This window comes from Schistocerca americana, chromosome 4 (assembly GCF_021461395.2).
Source record: "Schistocerca americana isolate TAMUIC-IGC-003095 chromosome 4, iqSchAmer2.1, whole genome shotgun sequence".
NCBI classification, from domain to species: Eukaryota; Metazoa; Arthropoda; class Insecta; order Orthoptera; family Acrididae; genus Schistocerca; species Schistocerca americana.
Window position 1 is genome coordinate 633,392,633 of NC_060122.1, and position 22,682 is coordinate 633,415,314.

The 22,682-nt window shown below is 39.2% G+C and overlaps 1 protein-coding gene across 1 annotated transcript in view; it reads right to left on the minus strand.

The window, feature by feature from the left end:
* The window catches only part of LOC124614070, a 256,459-nt gene that overhangs the window by 15,416 nt on the left and 218,361 nt on the right, over positions 1 to 22,682 (minus strand). Inside the window, exon 7 of the mRNA XM_047142906.1 lies at positions 5,215 to 5,320. Coding sequence (XP_046998862.1) covers positions 5,215 to 5,320 — 106 coding nt within the window. The remainder of the gene's footprint in view (positions 1 to 5,214; positions 5,321 to 22,682) is intronic.

Sequence of the window (22,682 nt, forward strand, 5' to 3'; positions counted from 1 at the left end):
ACTGCAATATACTTTGCTACATGTAAAACTTCATGAGCTAATCAACACAGTTTGGAAAAGTGATCTACACCAATCATAAGTTAAGCATTCCCACTTTTCAGTAGTGGATTTTAAATTACCTAAAGCTAATTATCTTCAACAGTAACTGAACTTTGAAGTTCATGAGCAGCCCCTTTTTCATTGCATATTTTCATGAGAAGCACTGTTAAATTCTGCACTTTGACCACATACTTTTGTTACCTTAACTTATCTATACAAAATGATATACAGCACTGATTAACTCATTAATTAATAATTTCATGTAATTTGCTATAATTTGCAATCACACTTATACATATAAAGAATGGGACTCAAATTGTATAAAGACAGTAGTTTGCTGTAAGTTTATAGATTTCTGACTAGTAACATTTTATAAAAGCATAAATCACCTTAGTTCTAATAGTTCATCAAAAATAGTAAATTCCAACCTAGTCAAATTTTAAAGCATTATGTACTTTACAAAGTAACGGTCTGTTCTTACACCCATGCATAAGCTGTTGGACATCACCAAAAACTGACAGTTCATGATTTGAGAGCTAACAAGTAACATCTATGTCAGATGTGCTATCGTTGTTGACTCACGTCACAATTATGTACACTCTATATGCAAAAATTAAATGCACCAGCAAATGCCAGTGTTTAATTGAACGCTAATGTTTAATTGGTTTCAAGAAGATTCTGTAACCTAAATTAATTAATAGTGTAATTGAACTGTGTTGTGAACAAGTACTGTGGAAGGTAATTCTCATATGAGTGATTTATTATTAAAATTAATAAATCATGTAATGGACTCACTTAAATTAACTACTGAAGAGTAAATAACCTTCAGTGGGCTAATTAATTGTGAACCATCACAATTTCATGTAAAGGTGAACTTTTTTTGTGTCACAATACAGCAATCAACTTTGCCAGTGTAGCTGTGGGTGCTGGCCTGAACACCTGCACTAATAATGTTTCATAGAGAAAAATCTGATCACTATAGTTAATAAGTGAAATTTGAAAGAAATAAAATGTGTTTGTTAATGTTGTATGGTTTGTGAGGAACTTTCTGAAGCCGTGGGAATCCCCCCAACATCAGTATTCTATATTCTGACAAATTATTTCAAGTAGAGAAGAATTTCTGCAGGATAAGTTCCATGCTGGTTGACTGCTGAAGAGAAGCAGAAATGCCTGGATATTGCAATCTTGCTCAAACAACGATTTGACCATGAAGGTCAAGGATTCTTGTGTTGAATTGTCACTATAGATGAAACATGAGTTAGAGACTTTAACCAGTGTTGAAATCACAGTCCAATGAGTGGAGGGCTTAATTCTCCATGTCCAAAAAAATTTCAACACGCTCAAGCAAATGATGATTTTTGGTTACTATCACCAAGGAATCATCATAACAAATAGAGTCCCATGTGGAACAAGTCTGACAGCAGTGTGTTATTGTAACTTCATACAAAATGTGCACAGAAAAATGCACAAAACCCAACCTCAGTTGCTCAAGGCTGAGCCCTCATTCTCCATGACAATGCTTACCCACATATCGGCAATGTTGCAGACTAAAAACTGCTTGAATATGGATTGGAAGTGTCATCACATCTTCCCCAAAACCTGAATACAAGTCCACCAGACTTCAATGTTCCCACAGTTGAAAAAACGTATGCACCGACTTAATTATCTTTCACTGGAAGCACTTTCTATCACCATTACCTGAGCTATTCAACAGGTGAACAGAAGTGGCATTGTGGATGAAATAATAAAGCTTCTGAGATTTTGAGATTCAGTCATAGAGAAACAGGGAGATCATTTTGAAGGACTGTGAAGAGATAATTAAAAAACAAATAAACAGAAAATAAAAAATAAACCTGTAAGTAAACAAGAAATTAGTGTGCATTGTCTATGGAACATCTCTCATAATATTGTCAGATCTTGCTGATTCTCTTTGCAATGCTGAAAGTGCTGTCTTGCATCCACGTGAAATTAAATACATCCAAAGAGAAAATGGCAGAAAGAAGCAAGATACTTCTTGGTACATATGGGTTTATATTTTAATTTATTTGTAAGAAAAATGTTTTACAATGATATTTTGTACATATATCTATTAGACTATTGGGTAGGTAAATTTGAAAAATGAGAAACTGCAGGTCAATGGCTTAATTCACTCTCTTTTATTGGGTAAATGACCAGTTGTGGAACTCTTAAAGTTACCTTTTACTCTTTTCACACGGAACCTTTGGTTTCATGATGATTTTGGGATGAGGATGACCTCAGATGATTAAGTGATTCTATTTTTTACACAAGATAATGGAACTTTTAAGTGTTCTGAAAACACTGTGTATGTAATAAAGGATTGTGGATGATGCAACTGTCCAGTGGTTTCTTCACTTTTTAAAATGGACTTCTACAGTTGCGGCTGCCCCATAAGAAGAGCTCTTTGTGAGTAGGTAAACATATTTCACATGGACAGTTGTCTTATGTATTTCACTGGATAGTGTGTCTGAATTATGTAGACAACATACTGTACATTGGTTGTCAATTGATTGTTGTCCCATGGCACTACAGTCATCCCAGTGGGGAAAAAAAAAACTACAGCACCCATCACACCAAATCCCAAAACTAAAAATTCTACAGCAAGTCAGGCACCTTCCACTTACAGTGAAAATAATACTTTAATAAGAATAAGTCAAACAAGAAAATTCATTTACAAACATTTAGCCTATACACAACTGTATATAGACAAACTGTTAGTGCATGTATGAGATTCTCTACATCTACTGTGGGGAAGAAAAAATAAAAGTTTTACAATAACCTGACTTTACTGTCTGTTCGTGGTTTTTGTGATAATAAGTGAAGAAAATGAAATATTTAATAATAAGATTAAAAAAATATATTCCTACATGTACTCACATTTACTGAGCAATCTGTACCAAACTAACTGTTATTATAATCTAAATAACTTTTTTACCGGAGCACAAAACTTGTTTGTCTCGCTCATTGCAGGGTTACCAAGCTATGCCACAGTACTTGGCTTTGTTGTCCTTGGAATGACATCTGTTACCATTACTTCACACCTGATTACTGTAAACATTTCCACAGCTGCACCTATTTTTTAAGGTCAGCTGCACCTGTTACTTATACAATAGCTAAAATATCAAATTTAATGGCACTTCAAAACTTTACTATCTTTTCATTGCCCGTGTTACCAACAAATGTATGGTACTGCACACCATTAACTAAAATAGGCATGATCAAATGACAAAAGCATTTACAAAGGTGCTCTGATAACGTTTGATAATGGGAGGGCAAGGCTCGGCAAATTATATTTGCGTTGCAAAAGGCTTAAGTTTTCCCAATATGTTGAAGCACTTGATACAGTATCAACATTGCTCGAGTGATTATGTGACGCTGACTCACATGACACTAGTGCAAGAGATATGCAAGAACCTATGACTGGCCACTGCAACAGCCTATTGCTTGGATTAAAATTTGATGATTTTGTGAAACACAGAAGGAAATAGCATTAAACTCTGTCATCATACAAACTTGTATTGTATTTGAACAGGTTTGCAATAAACATTGCCCAACGTGTTTGGACAAGGTATACAAACATTACTGCTGATTTTTAAGTAAAGGTTACATTCAAAAACAGAAATGTTGTCCTTCAAAAAACATTAATTGATTCAGAAACCAGACCAGTATTTGATTTGGTTATGGGAGACTGTAATGATTTACTAAGTAGGTTACAAATTAGATATTTGGTCACTGTTTGCGTATTAGAATACAGGGTAAAAGTGTTACCAGCTTTTAATCACCCTTAGAAGATGATTGTGACATTCAGTTGGAACAAGAAGAAAAATTAATTGAAAATGAAATATCTAACAAAGGAATTCAATCATATTAAACTGCCTGTAATTGTTATCGCTAGAATAAATTACAGTGGCACAACCCGTAATGGGGATAGTAACAACAGATGTCACTATAGATTGTGGGATGAGCAGAAGTTTTGGAATGGGACAGAATTGTAATTGCAATCTTTCTTTCATATATTATTTGGTGTTGTTACACATGACCTGCTCTCTAGAAGATATTGCAGTCTTTTTTCACAGTTGCTGAAGCAGAGCACTACAGAAGGATTGGAAGGGGAACAGTGACACCAGCTCAGCTGTGAGCTTTGATGATTGTCGTGAGGTGACTGATGAGGGAGCAGCAAATTTCCTCATGTTGCCAACCATGAGAATCTATACAACCTGTTTTGGCTTTTTATGAACATCTACCACATTTAAACTGCAGTTTGCCTGAATCTACTTGTAGTCTGAATTAAACTGACTTTAAAATTGGACAAATGCTCAACAACAGTATCCATTTCTGCAGAGTATGGTGAAAGTCTAGATAGGGGCCACTGGTGTACTTACGCGCTTCTTGCTACAATGTTGTTGTTGCTCACCGTGACATATGATGGGAATGAAAGAGAGTGTGTCAGCTGGTTCTACACAGCCAATGAGAGAGCAGCAGGCTGTTGATATGTTTGGATGGAAGAGACATTGTAATATTCTCATGTCAGTATAGAAGTGAAATCTGATATGTATTCATAAAAGAAACAGCTGTACTCTCAGGTCCCACTGTAACGACAACCACAGAAATAGCAACATATTTGGAAGAAGCAGCCAAATATTTGTGAGAACGAAAATATAAATTTCACAGCTGTGCTATTAGGCTCATGACGATAGTGATGATGATGATGGTACCATGGACTACAGGGTTAGTAAGCAAAAAAGAGTAGAAAACAAAACAGCCTGAAAATTAATGTAAACCAATCTTTTTTGTTTATTTTATTTCTCGTAGTATTTTCAAAATATAGGCAATACATGGCACAAGTTTAGAATAGGTATATGTTAACTTTTTGGCAGATACTTTACGTCAGTAAAACAGTTTGTAATTTTGATTAGTCAGAATAAGTAAAAAATAAATTTTCTCCACGGGCCTCTTAAGAAGGGGGTGGGAGGGGAGGAGAAAGAGGGGGGGGGGGGGGTGAGGAGAGGGGTCACCTCATATTCAAGACCATCTTACACTTCAGTAAATGTGGAGAACATTGTGAGGCAAAGAACAATCCTCTTATACTCACTGCTACTAGATAACATAAATGCCTAAAAAAATTTCACATTTCGTTCTTCAGAACACTTCACTCACCTCTCTTTTTCCGCCTTGAATCTATTGCAGTGCAATTTGCTTGTGTAACTTCACGTTGAGGCAGCCATGGTCTGTCCCACACCTGTATATCACAGATATACTGGTTCTGAAATAACACCACACCATCAGATGAAAATCTGTGGATTTAGTTTTAACACATGTATACACAAAGAATTAAGTTGTATGAAAAGGAGAAGTCAACTGAGAAAATTTTACAACTACAAGGAGACAGAATGTCTGGCAAATGATTACTTTCAGGAGGTGAATCTGAAAGTAGTGCTGATTAACACAATTAAAAGTAGAAAAAAACTACACGAAATTTTTGGAATTATCAGTTCACTCCACAACCAACAAAGATGTTAACACTTTTGAGATACTACAAAGACAGAAGTCACTAATTTTCAAAATAATTATGACAATTTGTGTTATTGCCAGCCGCGGTGGCCGAGAGGTTCTACGTGCTGCAGTCGGGATCAGCGTGACTGCTATGGTCGCAGGTTCGAATCCTGCCTCGGGCATGGATGTGTGTGATGTCCTTAGGTTAGTTAGGTTTAAGTAGTTCTAAGTTCTAGGGGACTGATGACCTCAGATATTAAGTCCAATTGTGCTCAGAGCCATTTTTGAACAATTTGTGCTATTATGAACCCAAAACACAACAACAAATCTTCAAAAGATGCCTTTTGTGTAAAGACAGCATTATTGTTAACACTATTAAAAAGCTCTATTCAAATATATATTGAAGTGTGGACATGGTTGTCACTGCTTAAAGTCATAAACATGCAGTGAACCGGTTCTATTGCCGCATCCAAGCACTATGCTCTAGGGAGAGGCTTGGTGACAGGAAATGTTGAGAGTCGTTTTTGTCGGTGACACACATTTATTTTTCCGTACCTTACAAGATAGTATATACAACGTTTATCATTAATGTCCATACATACAGATTCATTGCACTGGCAATGTGGTTCAATCACCGATCCTGGAGGGTATACACCCTGGTGATGAGCCATGGCACGACCATGTAGACCATGCAAGACAAAGACTGCATCTCCGAAAGTTCAGATTTTGGTGTGACCTGTGGATCATCATGACTTTCATTGGTGGGAGAAAAAGTTCAGCAAAATGAATGGATGCATTTTGTGAAACGTGCAAATGTGCAAGATGTCACATACATGTTTGTGGGGAATCACATTAACTTGTCCCTCGTGGTTTATGGTGAGAAAGATCAGAGATGGTGAGAAAGGTCAGAGATGTGTGTTGCATCGCTTTGACCAGCTAACACTGCCTGCCTGCTTTGTCCCACCTAGGCATGTGAATGATGCACCATTGCCAAAATTTGGTGTAACAGGAAAGCTGCATGCTTGGGCTGTGCGAATGCCTGGCACCATTTGGTTGTGTCAGCTGTGCTGCAGCTCTGCTCTTCTCCCGGAGGTCAGAGCTCCATAGCCACAAAAAAATATGGCGATCAATCTGTGGCACTCATTTGTTTAAGTTCGCACACTGCATGGTGACTGCGGTCGGTCGCTCAGCAGTTAAAGGGTGATGGCCATAACGTCAGCACGCCAGACTGGTGTTGTTGGGCGTGTCCTCGCATGGTCAGCTAGTGATGCTGGCAGCATGCACTGGCTAGGAACCTTCCGTAGCAAAGTGCAGTGCACGCACGTGGCTGCAAGTCAGCTGGGAAGATGTCTCAAAGGCCAGTGCACTGATATCTTAATAATGATCCAGAGTGTTCACTAATGCTACAGTTAATGCACTTCAGTAGAACAAATTTCACTTTTTAAATTGTTCAGAGTGACACCAAGAATGACAAGTCCAAGTGTTCACACTTGCATGTTCCGCAAGTTCATCAACTGACTCAGTTGCAGGAGCACAGTGCATTTCTTGATCCAGCCTCAACGTTCAAGACAATGGAGGCCCAGAGAGTATACATGAGTATGGTGTCTTCACGACTTGAATGAAGGTCCTAGAGCTGCTAAGGACAAGTCCGGTGGCAGTGTGGGTGATGTGCGGAGCTCAATGACAACGCAAATACAGTAGCTGGCACAAATACCACTCTGGCCTCAACATCCAATGCAGCGGAAGCACAGGGGTGCAAACAAAGGTTCAGGAGCTGTGACAGACAGGGGAGGCATAGTCTGGAGCTCAACTGGAGCTACCGGCTGAAGGTGTGTTCAGCTGGAGACGGGGTCTCTACAGCACAAACATTTGAATCAGAGGCGGTGGCTGGTGCATGTGATATAGTCCGCTGGTGGCTGTGGTGGGGGTGACCAGTCCACCTATGTTGGGTGTGGTCCAGGCGGCAGCACTGGCTACCTGGGTGGTGTGGTGGGAGGTGTATGTTGTGCCGCAATGACAGCAGGCTGCTGCTGTGCATCACCAGTGGCTACAGGAGCAGGATCTGTCTGACTGCTGGTGGAAATAGTGTCGTCTGCTGTCAGATCTTCCTCCGGGTCTAAAAAGTGTGTGGCTGCTGGAGCAGGCAAGTTGTAAGCTGGCTTGACGTGGTTGGTTGAGACTGTAGACTGCTTCATGTGGCACTCAATGTCCTGCATTTTTTCTGTTGGTTGATCACATGGTGTGGTCCAGAGGAGGGCAGCTAGAGGGGTGACTGTACTGCGTTGGTACGCAACATAACCCGCATGCAGCGCTGCAGGTCGGTGTGCACAAATACCTTCCCTGTGCCGTGCTGCATCGGCTTGTGCTCTCGGAGGCCAGCCATTTGAGTGCACAGGCATTTTACCAGAGTGGGTGCCATGGCTCCATGTAGGGGTGATACTTCTACAAAATCACCCAGGCTTGTCAGAGGCTGTCCATGAACGAGATCGGCAGGTGCCACATCGATCTCCTCCTTTGGCATTATTTGCAGGCCGAGCAGCACCAGTGGGAGTGCCTCAGTCCATGAGGTGTCATGGAAAGTTAGGGCAGCTTCCAGAGTCCTGTGGAGCCGTTCATCTGTGCCATTTGATGCCAGATGGTAGCGTGTTGTCCTGTGTAATAGGATGACACACTGTCTGGCGACATGCATGAACAATGCACAGTGAAATTGGCAGCTGTGGTCAGTTGTCACATTACTGGGACATCCAAAGCATGCCACCCAGTTGTCAATGAATGTGGTGGCAATGGTCTTGGCAGTGAAGTCCTTGATGGGTGTTGCCGCAGCCAGTGAGTGAAGCAGTCCACTATACTTATAAGATAACACTTGCCTTAAGAGAAGGAGAGAGCAGGCCAATGAGGTCCACATGGACGTGCGCAAATTGACTTGTTTCATTGGGGAAGGTGCCCACGGGTGCGTGGGTGTGCCTCCAAACTTTGGCAAGCTGACATGGCATACGAGAGCATTCCCATTCACAGCAGTCCTTCCAAAGCATGCCCCAGACAAAACGTACAGCAATGAGGATCAAAATGCTGTTGGTGCCAGGGTATTACAGCATGTGCACACAGTTGAGGGCACTGCACCAGAATTTCTCTGGAAGGAACAGTCAGTGCGCACCGGTTGAGATGTCACACCAAATTTTCCATGTAGAGCTGCAGACAGGCACCAGCCCCTGTTGCAAGCTGCTGGAGGTGGCGTGACACAAACTGTGCAGTTCTTCATCATTCTCCTGTACTTTGCCAACGTCCTCAAAGTTTTCACAAGGATGATATAATGGCATATGCTCAGGTCAAACAATCAGCAACTATGTTGTCTATCCCCAAAATATGATGGATGTCAGTAGTAAATTGCAACCTGTACTCTAATTGCTGGAGATGACACAGTGAGCAAGGTGACTGTTGTGAAACGCTTGAGTAATCAGTTTGTGAGCAGTGAAAATGCCGAATTGTCAGGCTACTACTGATGGGTGGAAGTATTTTACTGCCCCATATACCGGAAGCAACTCTCAGCCATAAGCGCTCCAAGCACATTGCGATTCAGATAGCTTCTTAGAGAAAAATCCGAGCATGTGCCAGGTCCCATCAAGGTGCTGTTGTAATGCCGTGCTGACGTTGGTCTGGCTGGCATCCACCACTAAGACCGCACAGTGTCCGGGTGCACCAGCTGTGTTCCTTCTGTGAGATTCTGTCCTGAGCCTGTGGAGTTCTGCTCCACTGTGTCCGTCCAGTTAACAGGGGTCTTCCCTTTTGAGTTGGGACTGTGGAGTGCCTTAGTCATGGGCTTTTGCATGGCTGCAGCATTGGACAGAACAAGTTCAACATGCTGTGGTAATGGTGCAATTTCTTGTGCATCTGAGGGTGCAGCCCGTTTAGAATGACTTACTTTCTCCGGCTGTGGTGTCAATCTGGAAGGGGTAATTAAGTGCCCATGGAACTCGTTTTCCATCACACTGAATGCACACTTCACTCAGGTGCTGAAAGACGGTGGTTAGGTGGTGACAGTGGAGCTTGGGCAACTTGGACTGCAGTAGGACGTCGTTGAGGAATGCAAAACAAAATGGCAATCTTAACAATATGCCATCCAGGGACTGCTGCCAGATCTGGGTAGCATTCCAAAGACCAAATGTTACAGACAGGCTTTCAAAAAACCCAAAGGGTGTTACAATAACTGTTTTCTCAATTACTTCGGGTGCCACCGGAATTTGGGAATATGCCTTTGTGCAATTGATCTTACTAAATAATGCACAGCCTGCCAGTGCGTGGCTGAAGTCTTGAAGGTGTGGGGTCAGATCTGTCTGGCATTGTTTGTGAATTAAGGGCATGATACTCCACACATGGGCACCAAGAATTGTCTTTTGTTGGGACAAAATGTAGCACTAATGACCATGGGCTGCTTTACAGTCAAACGACGCCTTCCCACAGCATGACCTCAAAATCTACCTTTGCTACTGCAAGTCTGTTGGGCACGAGTTGGCGTGGGTGTCTTGATATGGGAGGGCAGGATGCGGTTGGTATGTCGTGCAGCATCGAATGTTTAATGTCCTTTGGTGCACGAGATGGTCAAGTGAGGTCAGGGAATGTTTTGAGGATGTCAGCATAAGGTCTAGGGCACTTCACAGGTTTTATACTGTAGAATGTGGCCTGTCAGTACTGTCCGACTATCTTTAAATTGTTGTGTTAATGAGCTGCCTGTTTTTTTATGTTGGCTAGCAGCCTGTAGTGGCCAAGAAAGTCTGCACCCAGGATCAGCTCATTGACATCGGCCACAGAAAACATCCGTGAGTATGTGTGGTGTAGTCCTGTGTCTAAATTGCTGTTGTGTATGCCACAAGTTTTAATGGCCAAATTGTTCACTGCCTGTGACGGAGAGTGCCTCAGCCTGCCTGTGGTCTCCTGATATAGAACAGGGGAATATTGCAAGGTCTGAACCTGTATTAACAAGGTACTTCACGCTGCCCACTTATTATGCTGTGAAGAGACATCTTGATCCTGAATTGCAGCCAGGTGTGTGTCGGCCCAGTCACAGTTGGCATATGAAAGCATGCAGGGAGGATGACACTTTGATGCTTCATTGACGAAGCATGCATGGTACCAGCAGAAGTTGCTAGCCGGCTGCTTTGCTATCCATGGAGTACTGTTGGAATGGCTGGTGCTGGACTGCCAGTTGCATAAGCCAGTTCATCAGTGGATGGGTCAGCTGCCACTGTGCTGCCTGCTGCCCTCCACCCTTGAATGCACCAACTAGTCAACTTGAGTGACAAGAGCTGCCACCTTTGCAGCCAAGTTATGCACTAGCTGGGGCAGGTCAGTGTCTGAGTGGTGGCGGCAGTGGGTCACGCTGCCATGGAGGTGGGGGAAAAGTGTCATAAGCTGCTGCGGCTGTGGCATTAGGCGCCAGTGCATTGTGCACCCAGTCGGCCAAGTTTGCAGCAGCACCCAACAGCATCTCTGTCTGTTCTGTTATCACTGCCTGCACCTGAGCTGGTAGGCTGCACACCCAGATAATGCGTAACAATGAGCCCGGCACCAAGTCAGACTGTGTGGTACTCTGCAAATGGTGCAGGAACTGTGAGGGCCACAGGTCGTTGCATTCCTCTTGTCACAGTAGTTGGTGCTCCCCTTGTTCCTCGGATGATGAGATCTACTGAGTCAGCTCTTCCTTGAGGCATTTATATGATGACTGCGTCAATGAGGTGGTGATTATATCCCGCACTTTGGCTGCATATATTTGGTCAAGCTGGCTCACTATACGCCCACATTTTGCAAGTTGGCAGGTTATGTGGTTGCTCATGTAGTCTGCCTCCACTTGGCTGAACCACAGTACGGGGTCACGGGGCCAAAAGGGAGGTAGCCTGACCAACACCTGTCCAGTGCTTGTGACCACTCCAGCAATTGTAGGAGGTGTTGGTGTGGCGGGACTTAGTACGCCAAAATTTTGCTGAGATGTCTGCAGTTGTGCAGAGTCCATGTGTGTAGGGCATGCTTGTAACTCACTCTCCAGCCTCTGGCTGCAGGTGAACAGGTCTTTGATAATCTTTTGCAGCTTATATAAAGTTGCTATCTTAATTAAGTCCTCACACAATGGGAAAGCACACAATGAAGATAACACAACACATGACAAAAAAGCACAAAAAATAACACTAGGCAGTTCACGAGTGAAGCATACAAACACAAAAAGAAACACAAAAAACATGTTTATCCAAAAACCTCAGTAATTTTTCACTATGGAATACTGTTCAGGTGCCAGTCAACTCACAGTTCCATGTCACTCATACCAATGAATGTTCATTACCAAGTGTTAGTCTCAGATCACGTCGGGGTCACCAGTGATGCAGAGACGTGGTTATCACTGCTTTCAGTCATAAACATGCAGTGAACTGGCTTTACTGCTGCGCCCATACACTGTGCTCAAGTAAGAGGCTTGTTGACAGGAAATGAGGAGGATCTTTTTTGTTGGTGACACACATTTATTTTTCCACACATTGCAAGATGGTAAGAGCAGTGCTTATCATTAATGTCTGTCCGTACAGGACTGTTGCACTGGTGGTACTGCTTGATCAATGATCCTGGAGAATATATACTCTGATGATGAGCCATGGTGCAACCCCATGGACCACACGAGACAATGACCATGTCTCCAAAAGTTCAATTTTTGGCGTGAACCATCATGCGTCATGACTCTTGCAGATGGGAGAAAAAGCACTGCGAAAGGAATGGATGTGTGCCATGAAATGAGTGAGTGTGCAAGATTTTGCATACATGTTTGTGGGGAGCCATGTTAACTCGATTCATGTGAAGAAATGTAGGAGATTTGTGTCGCGTTGCATTCACCAGCCTGTACTGCCCATCTGCTCTGTCCTGTGTGGGCTGGGAAAGCTGTGCACATTAGCCACGTGAATGCAGGCATCATTTGCTTATGTTGGCTGTGCTGTAGTTCCACCCTTCATGCATTTCTGTGGTGTGGCTGCCACAATATTATATATGTGGTAGGAGATTTGTGCTTCATTTTACCTTCATATAATTAAAGAAACTATAAAATTCATTGTTTGTTCTGCATATTTGATGTAAACATGTGTAATAACATTATTTTTTTGGCTGAATTGTACATTTGAAAGTAATAAGAGTGTTTGAAACAATTTTGCACATATGTTGAAACAACTTACTGTGATGATTTTTAATTATGTTATCAAAAATTGTACTGTTAACAATGGAGCATTTGTTCAAAGTCCTATGTAAAGATGGGAGTTGACCACTAGAGAGCTCTGTTGATCAGAGGATTTGTGACAGACCACTTGTGTCACTTTGTACAATAAAAATGTAATGAAAAGTATAAAGGCATATCTGTTACTTAATCCATGTAGCACACTGAATAGGCTTTTGATACAAATCCCATGCTTGGGAAGAATTCCTGTACAACAAACATGATACACCACCCATACAGACTGTTAACATTCTGTCAAATTTAAAATTGCAGCAAATTTATATAATTTTTTACTGTTAAGAACAAAAATATGTTTATTATAGAGGAATGGAAGATTATGTTGCATTACAGCATGATGAAGGAGCTGGAATCCACTGAAACTAGTCAGGATGGTCATATTAATTTCTTTCAAGTTGTTTGTATTAACCTCTTGTAGGTTTCATGTGTATTCATATCACATATCATATTTCACAAAAATCTAAGTCACACATAGCACTGAGGACCTAGAAGGGTGTAACAAATGTAAAACTGAGTGATGGTTTTGAAATAAACTGAAGCTTGCTGCCTGCTCTTATCAAACACTGGAATGAAAATCTGGAATGAGAAAAGTGCAATAGCAAACACAATAGACATGGAACACCAAAACAGAAGAGTACAGTACAAAACTTTTATTTTACTTTTGTGGATGCTATGCAGAAACATTGTTTGTGATGGAACATTTTTGAGATATTTCAGACTATTAGTAAACCAAAAAAATGTCAAAATCAGACTATAGTCTGGGACAGAGAACAATGGGAAGGGACAAGTTTGGGCTAACGTAAAAAGAAACAGAAAGCTATTCAATGTCAGGGTGTTGATTATTTCAAGAATTTCTAGACTGGCTTAAAGCACATGTTGTTAATGATGTAAGGGGACAGAGTATCAAAATAGATGGAAAATGTGATGGACTGGGTCATTAATTATCTGAATAATGAAACATTTCAGTTAAATAGTGAACCAATGATTCAAATTTTGCAGGCAGGAGGTAATTTGACAAGTGGCAATGTAAACAGTGTTCATCTTGCATAAGTTAAATGAGAAACACATTGACTTCTGATTACCGACAAATCTGAGGTAGAACAAGAAACTGATCAGGCATATCTTGACTTTCAGAATGAACTAAATGATATTACTAGGGTACTGCCAAAAATGTTAATGGGCCTAGTAATGACAAAGTAGCTTGTGTGATGACAGTATATAACTCTATATTTTCAGTGACATAGATGACAATGACGATGGGACTACATGTTTTCCAGTATTAAAAGATGAATATCTAACCAAAGATTAGGAAGACATTATATTTGAAAATTTTGGAAGTGGAGAAATCTACATCTTTAAATGATGCTCAAATTTCACAAATTTAGTCTGAAGTTCATGAGCTAACTCTCAAATCTGACACGAAACAATCATGTGAATATGCAGATTCAGTTTCAGAAAACAAACAAAGTACTGTGACTAATGTGGAGAATAGTCATGCATCAGTTGCAGCCAATGACAATCTAATTATTCCATGCAGTGATAATTTAGAAACAGACATTTTGAGTGAAAGAGATGACATTGAAAGTGTTGTAACTAGGCTGTCTGAATCAGTCAATTTTCCAGCAGACTGTACAAAATTTTTTTTAAACCTGTTGCACGGGGGGGAGGGGGGGGGCGAGTTACACTCAGTACATAAAACTCAAAAATGATACTACATGTGGATTTACTAGAATTTTATGAGTGTTTACAGCTTGACTGGCATATACAAATATATTGGAAGGCATATACAAATATAAGCTGCAAATAGTTTAAAAACAATGAAACATGAGTCTGTAGTAACACAGAGTGCAATGTAGACTTGGGCAAGACACTTGAATCTGTAGATAAAATGTGTAAATTTGACACACCTACTTCTTGTTCTGTCCAAAACTTACAAGGTACTGTATTGATTCGTTTTGAGCTATCATTTGTTTCAAGTGAAAGAGTAACACTGTTTTGTAAATACAGAACTGTATTTGCTTGTACTAAAAGGTCAAGTAGTTCGAAAGTAGATTTGAAGGAAAAGTAATAATAAAGTTTAGAGACACAAACTTGTTCATTATTGTTGGAAAGGTTCCACAAGAATGTACAAAAAGAGAAGCCATGGAGAACACCAGGTAGAATAAATGAAGTGCAAGACCAATAGCAATTCACAGAAGTTTGCCTTCATGAAGGAACAACATTATTTTTTAATCCCATTTTCAGTATTGACTGTAACTTTGGACACTGATAATGTTTATGTTTGGAATTTATACTGTACTGAGATTATGTCATCACTGTTTGATGCTTTTGATTGTTTTGTGTTAGGAGATATAATGTAATATGAACACTGAGGACTATGTTGGACTTTGTTTATTTTCTACTTTCAGTTATTTAGTAGTAGGATTGAAACTGTGTTCAGAATGATTAATAGTTTTACTTTTCTTTATGTCTTTTTCCACAAAATGGATTTACTATTTTCTATTTTCATAATACTTGCTGAAAGGTGTGATAAGTTGCACTTATTAATAGCACTATACAGTATTAATGCTAAAAATGTTGGGAAATTAATGATTATGATATATAGTAGCTGATATAGGAAGCTTCATCAACGTTTTACTGGAATAAATTACTGATTTTTTGATATGATGAAAGAGATTATGTTGAGAAAGCTTTGTGTTATGCTGCTGGGGAGGATAATTTTGTAAATGGACTCATCCATCAGACACTTGTAGATTTGCTATATGGTTCACCTTGCTGCATAGTGATTAACGTTAAAGGCTAGATTGCATTATGATGTCTTCATGAACTAATAATTAAACCATGTTCATAATAATCAATAGTCAGTGAAATGTGTTCTAGTACACTAAGCTAATGGTTAATGGTAAGGAATGTCATTACAAATTGTGGAGATTCAATGAACTGTGTAGCACATCACGGACAGGATTTGAAACTCAAATACTTTATCTTTGTGTATATTACACTAAAGAACCAAAGAAACTGGTATAGGCATGCATATTCAAATACAGAGATATGTAAATGGGTAGAATATAGCACTGTGGTTAGCAATGCATATATAAGACAACAAGTGTCTGGCACAGTTGTTAGTTCGGTTACTGCTGCTACAATAGCAAGTTAACACGATTTAAGTGAGTTTGAACATGGTGTTACAGTTGGTGCAAGAGCAATTAGACACAGCATCTCCGAGGTAGCAATGAAGTGGGGATTTTCCCACACGACCATTTCATGAGTTTACTGTGAATAACAGGAATCTGGTAAAACATCAAATCTCTGACATTGCTGTGGCCACCTGAAAGAATGGGACCAATGATGATGGAAAAGAATTGTTCAGTATGACAGAAGTGCAACATTTCTGCACATTTCTGCAGGTTTTAAAATGCTTAGCCATCAAAAAGTGTCAGCATGTGAACCATTTAATGAAACATCATCAATATGGGCTTTCAGAGCTGAAGGCCCACTTGTGTACCCTTGATGACTGCATGACACAAAGCTTTATGCCTTGCCTGGGCCCAGCATCACCGACATTGGACTCCTGATGGCTAGAAACATGTTGCCTGGTCAGACAAGTCTCATTTGAAATTGTATCGAGCGGATGGATGTGTACGGGTATGGAGATAACCTTATGACTCCGTGGACCTACAAGTCAGCAGGGGACTGTTCAAGCCAGTGGAGGCTCTGTAATAGTGTGCGGTGTGTGCAGTTGGAGTGATATATGATTGCTGATACATCTAGATATGACTATGACAGGTGACACATATGTAAACATCCTGTCTGATCATCTGCATCTATTCATGTTCACTGTGCATTGCGACGGACCTGGGAAATTCCAAAAGGACAATGCAACATCCCACATGTCCAGAATTGCTACAGAGTGGCTCCAGGAACACTCTTCTGGGTTTAAACGCTTCTGCTGGCCACCAAACTCACCAGACATGAGCATTATTGAGCATATCTGGGATGCCTTGCAACATGCTGTTCAGAAGAGATCTCCACCCCCTCGTACTCTTATGGATTTTTGGACAGCCCTGCAGGATTCATGATATCAGTTCCCTCCAGCACTGCTTCAGACATTAGTTGAGTCCATGCCATGTCATGTTGCAGCACTTCTGCATGCTCACGGGGGGCCTTACACTGTAGTAGGAAGTTGTACCAGTTTCTTTGGGTATGCAGGGTATGTTTGAAGAATGCAGCACTAACATGTAGCACCTAAAGTTGACTCTACATTATAATGTTTAATCATTACACTTCTAGTTAAAGCATGACATAGCTGGCATTAGGAATATGTTCTGTGTGACTGAGTCATTTTATTCGTGTAAGCATTATCTAGTCTTAGTCAGTTTGGAAGCATTAGGTACTCAGTTTCAATTTATTTGATTAGTAAGATATTCAGAGATATTTTGGCTAAGTAAATACATTCTTTGTCAGTAGATAATAATGGAAGTGTTACAGAGCATTTATGTAATTTGATCAGATTATAGTTTCAGAATTTGCAAGCTTAGTACGGGATCTTCATTAGCATGAAATCAAAAGTTAATTAATTTGCATTTTAATGCTCTTATTTCATAAAATGTTTCAGTGTGTTGTGCTGTATGAGCACATAGTAAGTAGTGAGAAGTTAGTTAGGTTGTGTTTCATTTTTCCTGATAAGTTCGTTGTGACTTGTTGGAACGGAGTTTATTGTGTGGAATTAACAACAAATGTTGGCAGTAAATGGCAGAGTATGGAATGGAAACATCCAAATAAAGTTCAAGACCCAACCGTCCACAGGAAAACTGATGCTTACAGTTTTTTGGGATGCACAAGGCCCAGTACTGGAACATTATTAAAGGGGCACAACAGTAAACAGTGTACATTACAGTGAGATGCTTACTGCTAGGCTAAAGTCTGCAATTCGAAGCAGTCGCTAAGTATTGCTGTCAAAAGGTGTTGTGTTGTTGAACGACAGTGCCCGTCTGTATACTGCTGCCCACACTGCTGAAACACTCCAGAAACTCAAATCTGAAGTACTGGATCATCCTCCATATAGTCCCAATCTTGCCCCTTCTCACTATCACTTGTTTGGTTCACTCAAACAGGCATTAAAGGGCTGTTGATTTGCCTCGGATGAAGCAGTGAAAGAAGCAGTGCATTCCTGGTTCACAGTTCAACCGAGAACCTTCTTTTATGAGGGTATCAGGAAGCTTGTACAACAAGGGACCAAGTGAGTTGAAACTCAAGGAGACTATGTCAAAAAATGATCTTTTGGTACGTTTTCTATTTGGTTACAATAAAATTTTATAACTACTTTGTGGATAATAACTGACTTAACCTCATATTTGTTTAAATTAAAGAATCAGTTGCATTATGTTCAATTTGTGAAAGATATGCAGCAGAAAAGTTTCAATGTGTTAATATAAGAGGACTTCCATATTGTTACTATGATTATGTGGCTCATCCAGTTAAATTAATTAACACTTGTACTCATTATGCAGCATTTTACTGACATTTGGTGAATTGCTTTACTAATGCATCTGCTACATATATTTATTTATTTATTTATTGGTCCAAGAATCAGTTTCATACATTGTTTCTACTTGTGATATAGGATAGTGGTAAACCTAGTTAGTTTACAATACAGTAGTCATTTGTCTACATTGTTGACATAATAAAAATACATAATAATCTAGGCTGGTGTACTACATTGCTTCTACATGTGATAATAGCAGTTATTAAGTGAGATGACATGATAAGAATAATGTAAACTATATTACGAATTGACAATTAGTGAAATTTGGTCAATGAGGTTTACTTATATGATGTTCCATAAACTTGGACAAAGAACAGAAGCAGTGGTCAAGCAAGAACTGTTTTAACTTCATTTTAAATGCATTTAATGTTGGTATGCATTTTAGGTAAGAAGGCTTATGGTTATATAAAATAGCTCCAGAATGATACACTCCTTGTTTGCATAAGTTTGTATTTACTATGTTCCTGTGTAGGTTCATCTTCTGTCTAGTTTCATGTGTGTGTATATCATAGTTGTGTTTGAAGAGATTTTTCTTTTTTAAAATGTCCCCTTTTGTGAAAATTAGTAATTCGTATATATACAAGCAAGGCAGTGGTATTATTTTCAGAGTTTTAAAAAGGGTTCTACAGAAATACTTTGATTTAGCTTTTTTTATCGCCATGATAATCTTTTCCTGTATTTTAAATGTTTTTGTAGTATTTGTAGCATTAACCCAAAAAAATTTTCCGTACTTATGTAGCGACTGTATACTGCAATGATACTTTGTCAGCACTGACGAGCAGCTTGTATTTCGAGTGAGGATCCTAGCAGCATATGCTAGTGAATTCAGTATCTTATTTAAATTGTTTAGCTGTATCTCCCACTTCAGATCTCCCTGAACATGTACACCTAGAAATTTTGTATGACTGACCTTCAACACATTTTTTCCTTCGATAGTGAAAACAGGGTTTGCAGGATGGAGGTTCTGTGTACTATGAAAGCTAACTGCGACATTTTTTTTCAGAATTGATGATGAGCATATTTGTCTTGAACCAGTGTGTTAAGGTATGCATAACTGATACTGCAGCATCCTGCAGGTTTTCCTCATTCTGTGATTTAATTAGAATATTGGTGTCATCTGCAAACAGTACAGTGCATTTATGTTGGTACGCATTTTAGGTAAGAAGGCATATAGTTATGTAACATAGCTCCAGAATGATACACTCCATATGTATTTTACTAGCCAAGTCATTTACATACAGCAGAAATAGGACAGGTCCTAGAACTGACCCTTGTGGGACTCCATACTTGATTTTTCTGCCCATCACTGTAAAAACTAGAAATTTTTTGTCTTTCACTATCTTTGCTTTTTATTTCTGCAATCTGCTGATGATTTCTGAGGTACAACTGGATCCACTTTTCAGACTGGCCCATAATTCTATAATTACTCAATTTACACAAGAGAATCCCATGCTCAATCACATCAAAGGCTTTACTTACATCCAGAAATATCCCAGATACATGCTGTTTTCATCCACTGCTTTTAATACTTCATTTAAGAAGGCAAAAATTGATGACTGAACTCTGAAACCATGTTGGGAGTCACTTATCAGCCTCTCTTTATTTAAGAAAACTTAATCGTCTAAGGAACATATTTTCCATAATTTTGCTGAGGCCTGACAAAACTGGAAGTGGTCTATTATTAGCAATATAACTTCTGCACCCTTCTTATGCAAAGGTGTTACTTTTGCAGTTTTTAGATTATTTGGAAATACAACTCTCAAAAGATGAATTTACTATGTCTGTTAGTGGTTCCCCAATAAATGTTGCACTAGCTTTGGTAATAGTGTCTGGTATCTCATCAACACCCACTGAATATTTATTAGGTAATTCTTTTAGGATTCTCATGTGTTTGAATGAATTTTTTGATCCGAGTGACTGGTTGGCTGTTTGTCATGGTGTGTATTTATTAACTGCTGTGCTATATTTGAGAAATACTTGTTGAAAACACTAGCAAAATGTTTTGGGGGTCAGTTAGTTTATTTTTATTTGTAATCAGCTGTATATTACTGTTGCTTTAGTTTTATTCTTGTAATCACACAATATTTTGTCATTTTTTAGTGTGAAACTTAGTACATAACTAAATTTTTCAAAAAATTTTCTTGCTGATTTTAACGTTATGTGTCTTTATGAGAAAGTACTATTTACTTTACTGTGCCTAGGTTTGTCACAGGTTCAGATTTACTGTAGTAATTGTAACAACATGTGACAACTTAATTGTGAGTTGATGCAAAAGCAATGATCTTTGAAGCTATTCATTTTACTTTAATTTTTTGAACATCCATGTTATCATGTACAATGATATAGGACTTGTCATATGTTGATACAAAAAGAAAAAAGCTTAAATAATAGTCTCCCTATAGAAATCATACAGATAATTAAGTACATAAACAGAAACAAATAACACAGATAAAATCAAACAGATTACCAGATACATGAACCAAACAAATTCTAAGTTTACATTATATCTAGTGACACATGGCCACATTTCACTTGAGTTGTGGATGTCCTCGAATTCATAAAATGCATGTGCTTGTCAGCACTACAAAAGTTTTCAATTACAAGCATTTTCTTAGCCCATTTTTTGAAAAAGGTAATATTTTTTTAACTCTTAAAGGAAGGACACTAAAAAAATGGGGCGATATGTCATACTTTTTTGATACTGAAGCCCTTCTTATGCGCTTCTCCATGGAAGACAGTTCTGTATCTAGTTTCATAGTCATAGTAATCCCTGTTAAAAGCAAAGAACTGGTGATGGGATTTTGAAAGGCATATATTTTCATGGATATACAAGAATGGAAGAGTCATAAATTTCAGTTCTTTGAATGTTTCCCCACAGGACTTCTTAAGTACAAACCATTTTATAATTCTTATTGCTCGTTTTTTTAATATTAAATGAGCATTTTGCTGGACTTGAAATACCCCAAAATATGATACCATATCACAGTATACTATGCATGAATCCATAAAAAGGCACTCATCACTGTTTCTTCATTGCAGAAATTTTTGAGTGTTCTTAATATATATTAACAGCTTTTATTTAATTTTTTTATTGAGCCATTCTATATGTTTATCCCATTCAAGGTGCTTGTATAACTGAATTATTAAAAATTTAGTATTTAAAGTTTTCTCCCATCTTTTGGGCAGTGTATGAACCCTGCATCAAAAAAATTGTACATCTTTTGAAGTGATCCATGAATCAAACCAATTTGTGACTTCTTCATGAGATCAAAAGTGTTGGTCAGCCAGGCCATGCTCCACTGATCTAAACAGGTGATAGTCAGAGGCAGCAATGTCTGGAGAATATGGCAGGTGGGGTAGGACTTCCCATTTTAATGTTTCCAAGTACATTTTGAGCTCTTTTTCAATGTGGGGTTGAGCCTTGTCGTGCTGCAAAATCACTTTATAGTGCCTCTTGCTGTATTGTGGCCATTTGTCTTTTAATGCCCTGCTCAAGTGCACCTGTGATTGTTTCACTTGGTTTTAACACCTCATAGTACACAACACCGAAGCTGTGAATATTCGGTTTGGCCGTCAACGTGAAGTGTGGCTGGGATATCCCCATTATTTTTTGAATTTAGGTTTATCATAATGAACCCATTTCTCATCCCCGGTCACAATGTGATGCAAAAATCCCTTCCGTTTTTGCCTCTGAAGCAACTGTTCATGAACACATAAACACCATTCAACACCTCTTGGTTTCAGCTCACACAGGGCCAAAGTTCCTTCTTTCTGAATCATACCCATAGCCTTGAGACATTTTGAAATGGCTTCCTGTGTCACTCCCACTAATAATGCCAATTCTTCTTCAGTTTGATGTGAGTCTTCACTCAGTAATGTCTCCAATTCTGCATCTTCGAAAACATTCTCTCTTCTACCACTATGACCATCTACGACATTAAAATCGCCATTCTTGAAGTGTTGAAACCACTCATGACACATTCTTTCACTAATAGCGTCTGTACTGTACGTACTTCAGAGCATATATTTGCTGTGTTTAATTACTTTATCTGAAATACCATCTGCACCACATGAAAATTTGTTCTTTAGTTTGCTTATTGCAATCTCTGCCTATTGTACTCTTACAGGATACAAGAACATACTTGGCTCTAAGCACTATGGGACTAACTACAGAAACATAGTTTTGAGATTTACAGAGATGATATGATTAGTCTTTATATGATTTTCTACTGTACTTGTAAAGGGCCTATTGAATATAGTGGCAATTTGTAAAGGAATATTTATAGTTTTACCCTTGGTTTTTGCTTTACTTGTGCCTGATTTTGTATTTAT